At 43.9% G+C, this 17,906-nt stretch overlaps 1 protein-coding gene across 1 annotated transcript; it reads left to right on the top strand.

Annotated features, from left to right (window-relative positions):
• Window positions 1–5,874: 5,874 nt before the first annotated feature.
• XCR1 (X-C motif chemokine receptor 1) lies at window positions 5,875–10,291 on the top strand. Its single transcript, XM_054193397.1, has one exon. It carries the CDS (start codon window positions 6,596–6,598, stop codon window positions 7,607–7,609), a length of 1,014 nt encoding a protein of 337 aa, XP_054049372.1. The 5' UTR covers window positions 5,875–6,595; the 3' UTR covers window positions 7,610–10,291.
• Window positions 10,292–17,906: the final 7,615 nt, after the last annotated feature.

Here is a 17,906-nt window from a genome sequence, read left to right as displayed (position 1 = left end):
CTCCTTTGCCTTGATTGTCCTCTTAATTTTGTGACTGTAAGAATTTGTGAGAGAATAGAGTCAGCTTCTTTACACACATTTTACTTAACAGACTTCTTACACAGCTTTAAGATTGTTAATTAAATATATGGTGTAGTGTCTGGTGAGCACTCTTACGGACAGCCCCATCTTGCAGTGTATTGTTGGGACAGTAAGTGTACATCAACACATAGAGAGACAAGGCATGTGTGTGTGGCAACATTTTTTTGGCAGCTGAAACTTGCAGATATGTTCTGCTTTAGTAATAAAAATAAGAAGTGGAATTGCTTGGTTTCAACTGCCAGCAAACCCAGCTACTAACGACCAACGTGATGCTCTTTTCACAGCCGAAAAACAGAGTGTTTATAATCTCTGTGGAGCTGATGGAAAAGTGATATGTCATGTTAGGGCTGTCTGGCCTGCAAGAAACGTGCTAGTGTTTGCTGCTTGGTAGGAGTGTTGCTATTAGGACAAATAAGAATTACGTGTCGGAACAGAGATCAATGCAATCTCTTTGTGTGCAAAAAATACACATAAAGTCTCACTTATCTATACCGTAGAAAAAAACTGACAGTTTCCCCACTCAGAAAACCCCAGAAAGCTCCAGTTTGCTGTTTCCTCCCAGCCAGTTATTACCAGAAGGACTATTTCTGCTCACCTCCAGGGCACTCACTTGCTCATCCCGTCCTTGCATGAATTACCAAGAAAACCACGGCCAAACTCTGCACAGCTGCAAGCAGGGAGCGATGCTCTCCTTTGCACCATCCACCCAAATTAAGGGGCTGGATTGCTCCTTCCCCTTGCTCTTGGGGAGTATGGGGAATACCCATAGCTGCCACCACGCTGGCTCGAAGCCTGTTGTGGGCAACCACAGGTTGGATGCCAACCACCTCCACTTCCACGCAAACCTCTTTGGCCAAGGTTGCTCCTGCCTGAGCACTCTGTTGGATGGCTGCTGCTTGACTGCTGGCACCGCATCCTTTCCGACCAGTCTTAGCGCCGAGAAAACCTACCAACCAAATAGGCGTGAGGTCCTGGTTTCATCATCACACACCATGCTCTTGCAGACCATACGCCCTCAGACCCCAGCGCCCCGGCGGGTTGGCAGGAGAGGGGCTGCTGCAGTACCCCAGGAGGGACCTGCCAAACACCAGCACGTCCTGTTGGTAGCAGGTAACCTGCAAGGACATTTTCATTCCTTGCCATCCCTTCTGTCTGGAGGTGTGGTTTTGAATAAAAGTAAAGGTAGCAGCCGGTTCAAAAGCAGAGTGTAAATGCCAGACTTTTTTTCCCAAAAAAACTTCTGGAACAGAGGAAGCTACAGCGAAACTGTGGTAAAGTGCCCAGAGGGTGTGTTTACAGCTCTTAGGAAAGGAGAAGCTGGAGAGGCAGAGACGAGAAAATCATAACCTCTTCCTCATTTAAAAACAGACTTGGCTGCTAATTTTACCCCCATGGTGACTTTGGGTGGGGGGCAGGGGGGCTCACTGCTGCTTCAGCTGTGCTGTGGCAGCACTTCTGAAAAATATCATTCTCTGCACGGCAAGTCCCACAAGCATTAATTCTGCACATCTACATAGATACCCTAAGCTGATCCTGCCTTGACTGTAGTGGTACTTAGTATGTAAAATTGAACTCATATATATGTTTCGGGAGTGGGGTTCAGACTCCTAGTTGGAGGTGTTTCTCGCTCCCCTAGACTGGGGTGATCACAGGGCTGATGGCCAGGACTGAGGGGCAGAGCTTGGGTGGAACAGGGGACCTCCAAGGAGCTGGGCTGACCGCATGTGTTGTACCTGCCTTGTGAAACATGTGGGGCACAGGTGGAAGCACTGGGCTCAGAAAATGACCCCAACTCAAGAGCACATTTTGCTTTAAAAATAGGGTCAGAGTTTTCATGAGGAGCTGAGCTTCTTGGGGCTCTCCAAAACTCAATTGGGCAAAGGAAGTCCTACTGGCTTTTCATTTTACGCACGTCCTTAAAGAGTTTGTTCCATGTGCAAAACTCCTCCACGGCAGATGAACAGTTGTTTCACCCACCAGTGCAGACCAACTGTCCAGAGTGCATTTGCACTTTGGACGAAGTCTACATCCCAATTGTGACTTCCAGGACTTTGCTGTCCATCTCCTATATGTGACTTCAAGGGTGTGCTCTGAGACTGATATGTCATGGCTAGGGTAGGAGAAATATTATTTAATGTGTTTTAACTTCCACTAAATAAAAAAGTGTGCTACATAAACCTGATTGAAAAACTAACATCCTTTCCTGCCAAAAAAGTCCCATTTGGGATTTTTTTTTTCCTATCCCAAACCGGAGCAAGAGATCGATGAAGGAAGCAGCTACCAGAAAAAATCCAGTTCAGGGTAACAGAAATTGATTTTCTGATTGGACCTTTGCTGCCTGGATAGCTAAAGAGTAAGCTGTCCTGCAAAGCCAGTTAACTATTTTTATTTATTTTTTCCGGAGCTGGAGAACAAGCTACGGAGCCCAGCAGCTACAGCAGGAGTTTGAATAAAGTGAGTAAAAAATGCTCCTGAGTAGCTCCCATTAGCGTGTGCCTTATGGTAGAGGGCTTCTTTGACAGCCTCTCTACTATATTCTCCTTCCATAACGAGACCAGAGCTTTCCATTTCAGATGAGGTTAACCTCGGTTTGTCTGTGTAAATGCCAGGAATCTTAAAGGGAGCTGCCTCAGCTGCCTCTGCCTGGGGAGCAGGCTGGTGTAACACCTGGTGAGGGGCGACGTGGCTCCTTTGACCAGGAGTGAAATGAATGCTGACTGCCTCGCTGAGCGCCCTTCACAAGGGCCGGGATGACTTTAAACTGTAGGATGTGTTCTTCCTCTGTTCCTATTTGTCCTGACAACAGAAATTAAGGTAATTTCCATCTTTCAGCCAACTTCTGCTCTCACTTGTATCATTATATATATATATACTGAAAATAGTTGCACAATTTGTATTTCATGGTGACAGTAACATGTTCTTACCCTGCTGATTCAATCACATCAATTTTTTATCTCCTTTGCATATGTCTTAATTGAAAATCCATGCACAGCATTTCTTATTTAGAGAGTAGAAAGCGGGGGAGATAAACTACAATAGAGCAAAAATACAGGTTTTGAGACCAGGAATTTTCTACCAAATCTGAAGCAAGAAGGGAAAGATCCAAGTGTCTTAGGTTCCCGTAAGGCGCTCCTTACCATCACTACTAACCTGATGGAGGGATTCCCAGCTGGTACAAACATAATCTCAAAACACATACTCAGTGCTGATCAGGACACGCAGGAGGCCTGACAGTTTGCAGGCTGGAGCCTCCATCTGTAATTACATGGAGCCTGCACCAGGTGACACGGCACAGCATGCTGCATTAAATAGATCGGTTATAATCGCGCACACAGTACAAAGCTATGTTTTCCCTGAGAACGATAAGCCACCTCTGAGGGCAGGTGCGCAGCGAGGTCCTCCAGCGAGGTCTCACCTGTACCGAGAACACAGCGTGGAGGTACCACGCACCAGGCAGCCTGCAGTCAGTGTGAACAACGGTGGGGCAACAGCTGCAGCGCCTGACCCCACAGCAAACAGGAGAGGAGAGCCATCCCTGGAGGTATTTAAAAGACGGGTAGATGTGGTGCTTAAGGACACGGTTTAGTGGTGGTTTTGGCAGTGTTAGGTTGATGGCTGGACTCGATGACCTTCAAGGTCTTCTCCAACATAGACAATTCCATGATTTTATCGTTTCAGATTCCCCAGCGGACAAAAGGTGAGGAGGAAACTGAGGACACCATCCTGGGAAAGGTACAATAGCTGAGGAAGGAAGAACAACAGCTGTGGTAAGCAGAGGCTAAATTGCCACCTCTCCGAGAGTGAGCTGGGTAGATGATATGCCCCGATGAGGATGAGGTGGGTGCTTGGAAACTGAGGAGCTGAATGTGGTGGTGGATGCAGCAGTGCGCCTCAGCCTCTCCCAGGCTCCCTGGATGCCAAGGTGGTGAGCTCTTGGCAGCAGGGACTACGTCTTGCCATGTAGCTTTGCACAGACACATTGGTGGCCCACAAGCTCGTCTGTTCAAATGCCTGCTGTCCAGATTTACGGCTTTGGCAGTAGCACCAAGGAGGAAATCCAAGACAAATGAACTTGTTTTGTGAACCAGGGTATTAGCCAAGAGCTAACCTTGCAGCATTAAGAAGCAACAGAGAACAAGCTACTTCACGGAAGCATTTTTCTACTTTCTCTGGACATGCTGAGCACAAAATCAGAGAGAGGACACCAGGCCCCAGGCAACCTTTCCTCTGGCTTCTCCCAGAGCACAAGACAGAGCCTTTTGAGTCAGATGGGTAAGATACCAAGGCCCACAGAGATTTGGAGATGGAAACAGCAGGCGTTCCTGGCAGGGTTTCCAATCTCAGCTACACACCTGCCTGACATGAGTGCCTGCATGGTCAGCAGCAGTGCTCTCATGGAAGATGGACACAGGAAAACAGAGCCTATTTGGACTGTAGAAACAATTTACCATTTTTTGTCACCTGACCTGTGAAGCAAATAGATAAGCTCATATCCTTTTTTAATTTGGCATTTAAGCATTATCTGACAAAATCTCAAAATACCTTTGCAAAATGGCACTCTGCCTTGCAAGTGTTGCTCAGCTCCTGACAGCGAGCAAGAGGGCAAACAATGCTCCACAGCAGAATAATTCTCAGGCAGAGGCAGGGATCTGGGCTGAGGTCTTTGTGAGAAGGTCCCTGTGCCAGGGGCCAGCAGCAATTGCGGCAGAGGCAAGGAGCAGCCCAGCAGCAGCCCTGCTGGCCGTGTAGCTCCTGGCAGGTGAACAGTCCTGCCTGCGGGCTTGCTGGCACCGGGCTGCCAACATGGGAGGAGAGCATAAGTGGTGAAGACAGTGGTTGCCACTGTCATCTCATCCATGGAGAATATTTACTCTTTGCAAAGAGGCTCCTCTTCTCCTTTAGGACAGCTACTAGGAAGGAGTCGTGCCTCCAACCTGAGCTGAAACAGGACATGATGGTGGTCAAGACTTCAATCCATCCCATGTATCGCTTAAGTGTCATCACTTAAGGGTCAAGTGAAACCAGAGAGGATGACTGCCTCGGCAGGGACTTGTCCTGTATGCCTGAAGATGGCAGCATGGTATAGACTGAGGGTCACAAGCACAATTTCCAGTTATGACTTTGACTGGTGATAAACATGCCAGGGCCACTTGCTGTCACAGTACTGAATCCCACACATCCCTCACCTTCAAAACTGTGTGACCACATCCCAGCGGATAGATGATTCCTGGCCCCTGTGCTGCCTGTGCCACACTCTGGCTGACCTAAGCCACCTACCCCTATGGATGGCATTAAATGCTGTCAGCCAGCAGCACTCCCTGGGACGCTTTCCTGGTGGAGACATAACCCTCCTGTCCTCCAACGGCAGCGTGTCTTCTCTTGGCTGTAATAGGCAGATTCTGCTTTCGCTAATACAAAAATGAAAATGTCACCAGCACAATTTTGGCCCGAGTTGTGGAGTTTTCCTCTTGTGACTGTACTTCCAAAGAGATCAGGGGCAGGTCTCTCACTTGCATCAGTCAAATCAGGATACAAATGCAGTGCTGTAGGTAAGCCTTCATCAACGATAATGTTAATTTTGACTTTCAACCATTGATTGGAGCCATCACTGATATTTCCATACCTATTTTTTAGCTTAATTTCATAAAAACAGGAGGCTACTGTGACCATGCTACCCTTGCACGTTCACCTGATTGTATGTTGTCTACCAAGTGGCAGTAATTTTTGACACTGGTTAATTTCAACCATACAGTGGGATTAAACTCCTACCTGCAGACGGGCAGACAGGCCAAGGGCAGCACCCCCCAGAAAAGGGGTGCGATGTGAGCTCTGTTCCTGTCGCACCCCTGGGAATCAGCAGGCCACAGAGATGCACGGAGCGCCCAACATAGGGATGCTTCCGTCACAGCTTGGAGATTTTTAGATATTAGCCAACCTCAAGATGAAAATCCATAAGAAACATGGCTTTTACCATCCTTAATGCCTACACTTGTTGGTACTGGTACTGCTCAGCTCTTTAAGTTTCTGCAGCGCCGAACCTTGGTGATAAAGAATCGTATATACATTGAAGTGTTTAGGAATTTGATGCCATTCCAGAAAACTTAAAAAATAGTAGCAGATTTTAGAGTCTTGGCACCTGGGATACTTATGTTAAAGAACAATGCACGCTCGACCTTCATACAGTAGAAGCTTAATAATTAGCAGTTGTCACCGACCACATTGGTTTAGAAACGTCTTAGTTTCTGCCTTCTTAAGTATTTAAAATCTTGACGTTGCTTTGACGATAAATCTTTAGTATCTACCTGTTCATGAGCAAGTCATAAGAGGAAACGACTCCTTTCTCTCCCAAAAACAGGACAAATAAGGTAGTTTCACTGCTTCTTTTTGAATCTTAAAACAGAAGCCTCCATAGTGGGAGTTTAGTTATTGGGTTGATTTTCACCAAAATTTTGGGTTGATTGTTGCAGTTCTTCAAAATAGTTGCTGGAGAACAGTGCAAGGTTTGCACAGACAAATGGATGAAGAACCTTATACACCTGATTCAGATGATAATAACTCATACGGATACTATTACGACAGCAATGTCTGTGAAATGGGCGACTATTTCGTATTTTACACCCATCTCACTACTGTTCTCTACACTATGGCATTTTTGCTCAGCCTGCTAGGCAACACTCTAGTGTTATGGATCCTATTCAAATATGAAAACCTCACATCTTTAACGAATGTCTTCATCATGAATCTCTGTGTCTCTGATTTAGTCTTCTCCTGCATGCTGCCGTTCTGGGCAGTGGACCAGTCCTTTGGGTGGATTTTCGGCGAGTTCCTCTGCAAAGCGGTGAATGCTGTTTTCTCCATCGGCTACTACAGCGGTGTTTTCTTTTTGACACTCATGACTATCCTGCGGTACTTGTCTGTAGTGAACCCTCTCTCGACTTTGAGATCCCAGACGCAGTGCTGTGGTTTTCTGGTGAGCTTGGTTGTTTGGACTGTTAGCATATTAATTGTGGTTCCTGAGATAATTCACACCACAGTGCAAGAAAAATTGGAAGGGGACAAGACCTGTGATTATGCTGATGAGAAATGGAAAAAGGTGGACATTTATCTGCGAAATGTACTCTTCCTGTTTTCCTTTGGGGTTATCGTATTCTGTTACTTCAAGATCCTGATAATCCTGCTCAGAGCAAGATCTCGCAGAAAGCACAGAACTGTGAAACTCATCCTTATTATCGTGGTGGCTTTTTTCCTGAGCTGGGCACCTTACAACATCCTCAGCTTTCTGATCACTTTTCCACCACCTACCTGCCAGTACGAAAAAGACTCCAAGCTTGCCTTTCACATCAGCCGTAAAATTGCTTTCTCCCACTGCTGCCTCAACCCTGTGCTCTATGTTTTTGTTGGAGTCAAGTTCAAGAGGCATTTGTTACGCTTATGCAGTCAGTGTTTACCCTGTGGCAACGGTCAAGTCTCCAGCCCCAGGATCTGGTCTCAAGGCAAATTCCACTATGAAGATGCGTCCATCTACTGAAGCGAGACCTCACTATTAGCACGAATCCTGGATGAACTTTCAGATTTTAAAAGCCATGGGTAATCTCTAATTCTTAGAGGCACTTCCCTGAGAAAGACATACAAATTTACTCTTTGGAAACAAGCCGTGTATGGAAAGTAATAAAAAAATGTATTTGCGGTGGGATGGAGAGCTGAGAATGCTGAGAAATTACTTCATTGGTCTGTAAGTCTTATCTTTATGATTTTTTTTTGCGCAGTGAGATGGATTTTCTCTCATTTTTAATTTCTTTTTAAAAACAAAAAAAAAAAGGTTTGCTTTTTCCTTCGGGTGCTAAAACATCAGGTCTTGACATAAATGGTGTCGCACGTTGCTTTCTTGCCTGACTTAAAATGCTTGGATTGTATATAGCAAATGTATATAGCACACATGTATTTCTGCAGCTTTTAATGCTTTACAGTGTTTATCAGTGCTGAACTTTATTGGTTCTCTCTTTTGGTGGCTCTCAGGATTTACTGGGCCGACAATAGCTACAAGACCTCAGAATCTCTGTATTTCTTAGTGCAAATGTTCTTTTACCTGCTGATAGGTAAATACATATAAAACTAGCTTTATGTAAAGGTAGTTTTTTGAGTCCGAAATGGAAAGTTTGGGAGAGCCCTAGAAGGAAGGCAAGCTGTTAAGAAGATAATTCACTAGGGTATTGGTTTTCCTCCTGTTACTGTTCCTGCCCCAGGCACCTTCTAGGCTCTGAATATCCCTTCAGGTGGCTCCAGTGGATTGGCAGCCACTGTCCTGGGCAGCGCAGGAGCATATTTACCCCTAAGCCTCCCTCCTTTTCTCACTTTGCTATGGTGCTGAGAAGAATTAAACTCTCTAAAAATGTTATTGTGCAAGAACAAATGGCTTTTTAAATAGCAGGATAAAATAGGGAGCCAAAGCAGCAGGTTTTAGCCTGCTTGGATGCTTGCTGCTTCCCAGCTTTTTAAAAACTGCTTCACAGAGATGTGGAAATCTCTGCTTAAAACCTGATCAACAAAGCCAGCCGTGTGTGCGGTTTTGATGTGTTTCACGTCCGTCTAAATACCAGATATGTTCATATCTCTGAGGTGCGCGAGCGCCTGGTCTGACCAGCTGCCTGGCCACACGCAAGTCTGTTGTTTCATGCACGCATCTCATCTCCTCAGGCAGGTGGGAAGTAAAGTGCAAATGTTTGCATGGACCTAACCTTGAAAATGTTGCTAAGAAGGCTAGTTGTGTTCAGTGCAGGAGCGTTTTTACATGACCACTAAAATGTGATTTCCCAGCTAAAAGCAAGTCAAGGGAATTCAATTCAACAGCATGCATTTTTGTGACGAAACCATTCACATTCTGATTACACCAATCAAACCATGTGGCTTTTTTTTTTTCTCACGGAAACTGATATTCTTCTTCACAATAGCTCAGTGGTTTGTTGGGTTTTTTTTCCCCCCAGGCAGTGTAACACGTAGTGCATATTCCAGCGTAGCTAAATTACAAAGCCTCTGGCAACCAGAATATTTATTTCCTAGCATTTGTACAGAAAGCCAAGGTAGCTTTGCAGTGGTATCAAGCAATGATTTGGCAATGATTCTAAGCAAGAATTTGGCTTTTTGGGCAGCCATCTTAAAGTGTCTCTGTGTTGTTTCCGCACTATTTCGTTTGATCTCCAAAGATCATCTGGAGCAGACAACAGATTCTTCTCAGCTGCTGTTTAGTTTATAAAAAGCAGAAACTCAGGCATGCCCATAGTACAATATCCTCTTTCTGATCATATCCAGGAGGAAAAATACCCAGGGAAAAGCATAAGAATGCGGCAAACATATATGACACATACCCAAATAGTCTTTCTAGGGCTTGCCCACAGTTTCCAGTTTGTGTTTCAGTTTAGCTGCCAGACAAAATGATCATACCTTGTCCCTCATCATCAGATGCATCTTTCTGAGCAAGTCAGTCCTGGTATCTCATTACCAGAGTTATTGCCTAAAACTTAAAAGGTTACTCATTAATCCCACAGGGCACTCACTTGTGTTCAGACAAACCATAGAAAGGTGGGAGTTGTCATTTGTCTGGTTGTGGTGGAGAAGAGCCTTTGGCTCTTGCCTCCTGATAAGAGACATTTGAAATTAATGTGGTTGCTTCAAGAGGCTTTGGACTGGGGACTCAATAACACCAATTATGAGGACACAACCTACTGAAGGACAAATGAGTCTAAATTTTTCTTCTGTTCTGGTAAGCCGGACCCCTTCACAGGCCCCGGGAAAGCTCTACAAGAGGAAAATGCTGTGACAATGAGTAAAAGAAGGTCTCATGCACCTACATCATTTCAACAAACCGTCATTCAACTCGTGCTGGAGCTACAGTACCCTGAAATCTTTACTGTCGATACATTTTATATTTATCTAAAAAAAGTCAAGAATGATAACAGAAGCATGAGAGATTAAAATGATCCTGCTCTGCTCAGTTTTTAACAAGTTATTTAAATCTGTTTGTAGCTTAAGCATATTTTGTTACAGTGTATCTGAGCATGTAAAGGGAATGCTTAATATTACCCAATTGTACTGCTGCCTACCATAACCGAAGTAACTCAGCATGTGGAGATTTCCCCTCCTGATATAATGAAGTGGTACTAATAAACATTCAGAAATTCAATGGAATACTACACTGTGACTATTGTTCTCTGCCTTTGATAACCACCTTATTAAAACTTATTAAAGTTAAGGTATTTTCAACTGAAAAAGTAATTGTGAATTTTCATAGATTAATTTAGCTTGGAAGAGGCTTCTGGAGGTCATCCACTCCTTCACCCTGCTCACAGCCGTTCTGTCTTCCCAGTTAGAACAAGGTTGCTCAGGGCCCTGTCTGGTCAAACTCTGAAAATCTCCAAGAGCAGGAACTGCATAACTCCTCTGGGTCCCTGTTCCAACTCTCATGGTGGATTTTTTTCCTTCTACGTGAACAAAATTTCTTTTGCTGCAACCTGGCGATGTTGCCTCTTCCTTGCCTTCTCTATGTCCTTGCATTACATACTGGAAAAGAGCCAACAGGTCTTCCCTGAGCCTTGTTTTTCTCCTTGGGCTCAACAAACCCCAGTCAATCTAGTCTCCTCATACGTCATGTGCTCCAGCTCACTAACCATCTTGGTCATTCTCCATTGCGCTCACTTCAGTCAGTTAGTCACTTCAGGGTCCCCAAAACTGGATATGTTACTGCAGATGTGACCACATGAACGTCAGGTAGAGGGCAATAAAGGTTTCCCTCAACCTGATGGCAACATAGGCCCATAGTTAGTCTTCACTGCTGCAAGGGCACATGACTGACTTGTGTTCAACTTGTTGCCCACTCGAACTTACAGATCTTTTCCAGTAAAGCTGAACTCTAGCCAGGTGGCCCCCAGGCCCATGGTCTTGCAAGGGGTTAGTCCTTGCAAAGTCCTGCACGTGGACTTTGCATTTGCCATTGTTGAACTTCCCAGGCTTCTGTCAGCTCATTCTTCAAGCTTGCTGACGTCTCCTTGCACGGCAGCCCAACAACTCAGTGTGTATCAGCTGCTCCCTCCTACTTGGTTTCATCCGTGAACTGGATGAAGGTGCACCCTGTCCCATCATCAAGGTTGTTAATGAAGATGTTAAAGAATTTCAGCCTCAGTATTGACCCCCAAAGCACGCCACTCATAACCAGCCACTCATTAAGACTTCAGACCATTGACCTTTGAGCCTGATGGTCCAGTCAGTTTTTCACCCACTTTATAGTCCACCCATTCAGTCTATATCTCCCCAGTCTGGCTATGAGGATGCTGAGGGAACTTTCTTATAAGCCTTGCAGAAGTCCAGGTAAATGACATGCACACCTTTCCCCTTATCCCCAGAGCCATTCATCTCATTGTAGAAGACTGTTGAGTTGGTCAGGCACTAAATCTGTGCTGGCTGTTCCCAAACATTTTCGTCCTGCATCTGTCTGGTAATGGCTTCCAGGAGGATTTTCTGTCCTACAGACAACTATATGTCCAGTCTACTTAAGTAGTCCCAAAGCAATTCTCCTCTGCCGTGGGTAGTACCCCTCTCTCCACACTCTGCTCTTAGGCACAGAGATCTGTAAGACACTTGGAGCTGTGTCTATTTTCAAGAGGAAATATGTTGGTGTCGCTTCCATCTTTGTTTATACACATATGTTATTAAATATCTATTTGCTAAAGCCACGGCATAAACACAGTGCAGGTCTGGGGATGGGCAGCCTGTGCACCTTTTTCCTTCTGGGAGCTCCAGGTGCTTGGAAAATACAGACTGCTCTGGATAAAACATAATGTTCAGGGGACCTTGAATCTTTAATTTCACTCAATCAATCAACGATTATGTGGTCTGACCAAATGCAGAACTGAGAGAAAGAAGTTTGTGAAGTGAAAAAAGTGAAATTAATTGCTTTTGGAAAACACAGTCTATTTGAAGGAGGGGAGCAGCGTCAGATTGAGTGGTCACAATATTACAACTGTTGTACAATGCCAGGGGTGTGTTTACGCAGGGTGGCACCTCTAACCCTAATTGCAAGTTACAGTTAAATGGACATGCTCTTGCTGCTCTGATTAAGTCCATATTAAGTTCCACTCAGTGGGAATGGGAGAACAACGGTTTCTCCCACAAGCAACTTATCTGGACTGGGCCCTTCTCCCTGTCAGTCTTTTCAGCAGGTCAACACAAAACTGAGCATCACCGCCACAGCCTGTCAGAGCTCTCACCTTCCGTGCAGCCCTGGGGAGCCTGTATCAGTCAGTGACCTGCCAGTAGGGAAAATCCTCCTTGGCAAGGGGTAAAGCAGGTAACCAAATTAATCCTTTCCACCGCTAATGCACACTGTCTTAAATAAAATAAGCAAACTTAAGATCCACGCATCTAAGAAAGCATCCTGTTCCTACTAAAATCAATGATAAATTTGCTTCTGATCATAATCAGAGCAAGAATCAGACTCATAAATGAGTGCAATGCATTGGGCAAAGCACAGCACGCACTGCTTACTGACAGAAGTATTTTCATCGGGAGTCACGTTACCTCCACCTGTAACTCAGTATTTTGAATATACCACCAGTGTTATTAAAATCATACATTAAATTCTATTTTATCTTCTCCTTACAGTTACTCAGCAGTTTAAAATGCTCTTGCTCATCCAGTGTTTAAATAGGAAGGCCCTGTGTTAAATGGAGAGAAGTTTGACTGATACTTTCTGTACTGACCAGATGCCTACATGTTCTTCAGGAAGCAATACTAAAGCAAGCACAAAAATTAGAAAGGAAAATAATGTGAGAGTTAGCCGCCAATGAAAATGAGAACAGACAGTAAGAAGTACCGGTAAAGACAACCTATGAAGACCAGTTGTATATCATCATAAAGGAGGAACAAACACAACGGTACTTCACTTACCAGCATAGAGCCACTCTTGAGATGAGCTCGCTTGCTCCTCGGCATACCGCATGTTGAAAGTGAGCCTCAAGCCCATGCATTCACATAAGGAACTCTATACATATTTAAAATATGAAGAACACTGAAGCCATCTCACAGCGATCACCCATGTAAAGGGACTGCCGCTAGCAGTCTTTCTCTGCTTCTCACGTTCCTCATGTAAGAGTGTTACAGCAGTGAAAGGTTAGAGAACCCAGTCAGGCTGGCCTTGCAGAAAACAATTTGTGGTTTGCAAACACGATGATTATTCATTTTTTTACTTTATTTGGAAAGCCTTGTGTCTGGTATGGAACAACTATACAGGTTGGGGAGGGCAGCAGCCTGGGAAGGAGCTCTGCAGAAAAGGATCTGGGTGTCTTTGAACATAACCCAGCAAGCACATTCACAGCAAAGGAGGCCAACCACATCCTGAACTGTGTTATCAAGAGTGCAGCCTGCAGGTCCAGAGAAGTGATCCTTCCCCACTATTTGGCACTTGTGAGGCTGCATCTGGAGCAGGTGTCTAGTTTAGAGCTCCCCGGTATGTGGAAGTCATGGACATACTGGAGGGAGTCCAGCAGAGGCCTTCAAGCCAGTCAGGGGCTGGAGAACATGATGGATGGGGAGAGGCTGAGGGAGCTGGGTTCATGTGGCCTTAGGAAGAGAAGGCTCAGGGGAGAGCAGACTGCATCTACAACTACCTGACTGGAGGATACAGAGAAGATGGAGACAGACTCTTGGACGTGCACAGCAATGAACACAAGCTGGAACATGGCAGATTTCAATTAGGCATTTGTTTTTTTACAAAGGTAGTCAAATACTGGGACAGGGACTCAGAGAGGTGCTTCAAGAGTCAACTGGACCTTGAGCAACTTCATCTGATTACACCTGCTTTGAGCAGGGGTTTGGAGTAGAGACCTCCAGAGGTCCCTTCAAATCTAAACAACTCTGTGATTTTTACGATTTGTTGCCAGAGAAACTTTAAACCAAGTAAATGTTGCAAAAAGATTGTTTTAGTGCAGAATTCAGCCTGAAGAACAGAGTCCTCTAAGAGAACTGAACACAAAATTCAAAACTGAAAAGTTGGGTTTTGATGTCCAAAGCCTTCAGTGACCTGTGCAATGAACACGTCATGAAAGTGATTCCTAGTTGAGATTATGCCTGTTAGAAAAAATAGCGTTACTTAAAAAGGTCTCATTTTGCTTTTGTATGTAGGTATAGAAATGGCAAGAAATACAGTTCCCAGAAAGATTCATTCATGGAGATGTAAACCAGAAACTGCTGACACATAGGGAACCAGCATGTTTCATTGCAAAGTTTCAATAGGTACCATGCGCAAGGGAGAGGTTTGAAAGGAAGCCGTCCCCTTCTGAGAGACTGTGGGCATTTTCAGATAGAAGTTTTAGGCTCTGTACTTGTTCGATATCTATGTATCTTAAATCAGAAGAGCAGTGTAAGACAGAAGATCCTGGCTGGAGTGAAGCAAGTAAATGAGAATGACAAAGAAAAGTGCAGGGAGTGGAATACTCTCTCCATATTCAGGAACTGCTGAGATAGCAAATCCAAAATATTTTTGAGTTTGTTTCATTCCTCCAAACAATGGAGGTCAAGTTCTGTTTCTTGATGGTGACATCCTTCCAGCCATCTTACCCAGCTCTTAATCTCCAAAACCTTAGTATGCTCTTTATCCATGTGCCACACACCTGTATGTATACAACAGACTCTGGTTCATTTAAACTGTCATTTAACTGTTCATTTAAACAGAGTCTCTGTCCTGGTTCTGCCATATCATTGCTGGTTCAGTTGAACTGGCACCAAACCAGCTCAAAATCTTGGTACCTAATTTGTCCACACAGGAGCACTGTGTCCAGTTCTGGGCTCCCCAGTTCAAGAAAGACAGGGAACTACTGGACAGAGTCCAGCAGAGGGCTACAAAGATGATCGAGGAACTGGAGCATCTCCCTTATGAAGAAAGGCTGAGAAACCTGGGTCTGTTTAACCTGGAGAAGAGAAGACTGATAAGCAAGAGGACAGGGCCGGACTCCTTTCAGTGGTGCACAGCAACAGGACAAGGGGCAATAGGCGCAAACTGCAACACAGGAAATTCCATCTGAAAATAAGGAAAAACTCCTTTACTTTGAGAGTGCCAGAGCACTGGAACAGGCTGCCTGGAGAGGTTGTGGAGTCTCCTTCTCCAGAGATATTCAAAACCCGCCTAGATGCGTTCCTGTCTAACCTGCTCCAGGTTGACCTGCTTTGTCAGGGGGGTTGGAGTAGATGATCTCCAAAGGTCCGTTCCAACCCCTACCATTCTGTGAGTCTGTGATTCTGTGACTCTGTGAGCGAAATGCAGACAGTTCTGAGCAGTGATAGCTCGTAACCCTGATGTGCTCAAGTGGAAGTCAGTCTCACAAGCTGACCTGGTATCAGCAGGACAGTCTTCCCAGCCCCTCAGCCACCTGGTCCAAAATGCCACATTTGCTTCTAGAGGTTTTCCAGAGCTTTGCTGGTTCTTTTTATGTTGCCTGCTTCCAGCTTTATACCTACTGACAATTATTTGTCCACCTATTCAAAACAGAATGCAGACAAATGCAAAAAGTGCTTCCAAAGCTTTCTCCCCACAGCCACAGAAAGTCTCTGATGATGAACAGCAGCCTGTTGTTCAGTTCAGCTACAATGGTATGTTAATCCACTGAGGGTGACCAGGGAAACTGGGAGCTTGCTACGCTCATAAAATACCTCAAGTGCCAAGTGGAAGCAAAATCCTCCCCAGTTATTATATAACATCAATTAACTCTTAAAAAAAGATAAAAGAAAAGATGTAGCACATGTAACAATAATCTCAGACAGATGGAAAGAACGCATCCTATGGACATGTACTCAGAGACCACTATGAAATATTCACAGAACGTAATAGCCACAGGAGACCTTTTTCCTGTTTTTGTTTTTGTTTTTTTTAAAAAAGCTCAGTTATTTATGAGTGTTTAGTAAATACCTGCTCTAGTCCATGAGGCACCAGGCTGTTATCAGCATGAGATGATTGATGACAGTGTATAATTTTACTTTAAGATGAGCTAGACAGTGTGAATGTAAATTGACTTGCCCGAATGGAGGAAACTCTTCCCACATAAAAATAGAGCGCACTTATGCATCACAATTGAAATTCAAGGATTCTATATTTATTTGCAAACTTTGTACAGAAATGGTTTCTAGTGCCACCGAAATGCAAAAAAAAAAACAAACCCCAAACCAAACCAACCCACGTTCAAATTGTCGTTTGAGAATCACTCTAAAAGAACTGCAGCTAGCATTAGATTTAACTTCTGATGTCAGAAGTTGATTTCAGCCCTTGAATTGTTACCTTTGCCTACATTTTAGCCATATGGAACAAAGCCTAAAGGATACAGCATGATCCTTCAATGATCCTTAAGACGTGTTAAGTAGCAATTTAGTAGTTTTAGTTGATTGAGTTGGGTATCTCTATGGAATACATTTACAATTATGAGGGTAACATTCCACCAACTAGTGAAAAAAAAAGGGAAAGCCTTTGCTGGGAAAATTTTTTTCACTAGTTGTTGGAATGTTACCCTCATAATTGTAAATGTATTCCATATACATAAAATACATATAAAATATACAGCTTATCATAGTTTAAGAAGTTAATCTATAAATTTTATCAGAATAAAAATAAAGAAAGGTAACACAAATGGAGCAAATAATGCATTTTTTTTCTAGGTCAGCTTCCAGAAAAGCAAAAATCTTGAACCTCTTCTGTTGCTAAAAAATGAATAATATAGAAAATTTTAAAGAAGTGTTGGTCAGCTACAGACCGAGTTGGAAACAGCACACTTTTCTCTGAAGAAACCAGTGTCTGTATAAACAGGCAATAATTCAATAATTAATGTCAGTAATTAAATATTTCTGAAAGTAGCCTGTCACTACGTAGTTAAAAGGAGGAACAATCCATTCTACTTCACAATTTTTGAGTGAGAAGTAAAACCGCACAAAGACTTTTTGAAAATGTGTAAAGGAAGCTCCATTGCAGTGAAATTATCTGGGATTTGATTCATCGTTATTTGCAACTGATGACCCTGAGGTTATTTTTGGAAGACACCCAGTTATCTACAGATCGATGGAAAACAAGCATTTGTTTACAGCAGATGCTCCTGGCCCTGTACTGCATGGTGCAGCAAAGCGCATCAGGAGAAGTCAGCCTGAAGGCTGCGTCCAAACTATGTACGACATCCCATTGCGTTTCACGAATCATGTGCCCACAACATGCTTAACCCTATAATCTGCACTTCTGAGGACATCGAGATGCTTTTGAGCTATTCAAAACCATGCATTAGGTGAAGATTATTCACCAAAACTTTTAAGGTCACTTAGTCACCCTTAAATTGAGGATGAAAAAATGAGGATGACGGAGACATGTCAGTGACTATGTACTACATGTATTTCCTCAGAGTCTTGAAAATATGATGCTTTGATCTTATGGCTGCCTAAACTGAAGTTTATGACACTAAAAGAGTCACAAGCATTGTGGCATAAATTGATGACACATAATTTGTGTCATGAATTGATGGCACATTTGGTCACAAGCTCGAGTTAAAATAATTTATTTACCAAGGCAATGTGGAAAAAAAACCCGAAGGAACTTAGTTTTCAAGTACACTTCCCACATAAAACCATTGTAGCCTATTTCAGATGCTGCCAAAGAAGGGCCCTTTCAGAGATTCATATGTGTTACAGAAGGGTTAAAATCTGAAAAGGAAGAATGAAAACAGCTTGCTTGTAGACAGAGCCTGGTGCTGGGAGATGCTGTGGGTGTTTGGAACCCCGTGGGTGTTAGTCCCTGTCACCCTGCCTTACCA

The sequence above is a fragment of the Rissa tridactyla genome, chromosome 2 (genome assembly GCF_028500815.1).
Source record: "Rissa tridactyla isolate bRisTri1 chromosome 2, bRisTri1.patW.cur.20221130, whole genome shotgun sequence".
NCBI lineage: Eukaryota > Metazoa > Chordata > Aves > Charadriiformes > Laridae > Rissa > Rissa tridactyla.
This window is presented reverse-complemented; position numbering and strand designations above follow the sequence as displayed.

Excerpts from the sequence above, each read along its gene's own strand:
- XCR1 (XM_054193397.1), top strand. The coding sequence starts at position 6,596 with ATGGATGAAGAACCTTATACACCTGATTCAGATGATAATAACTCATAC.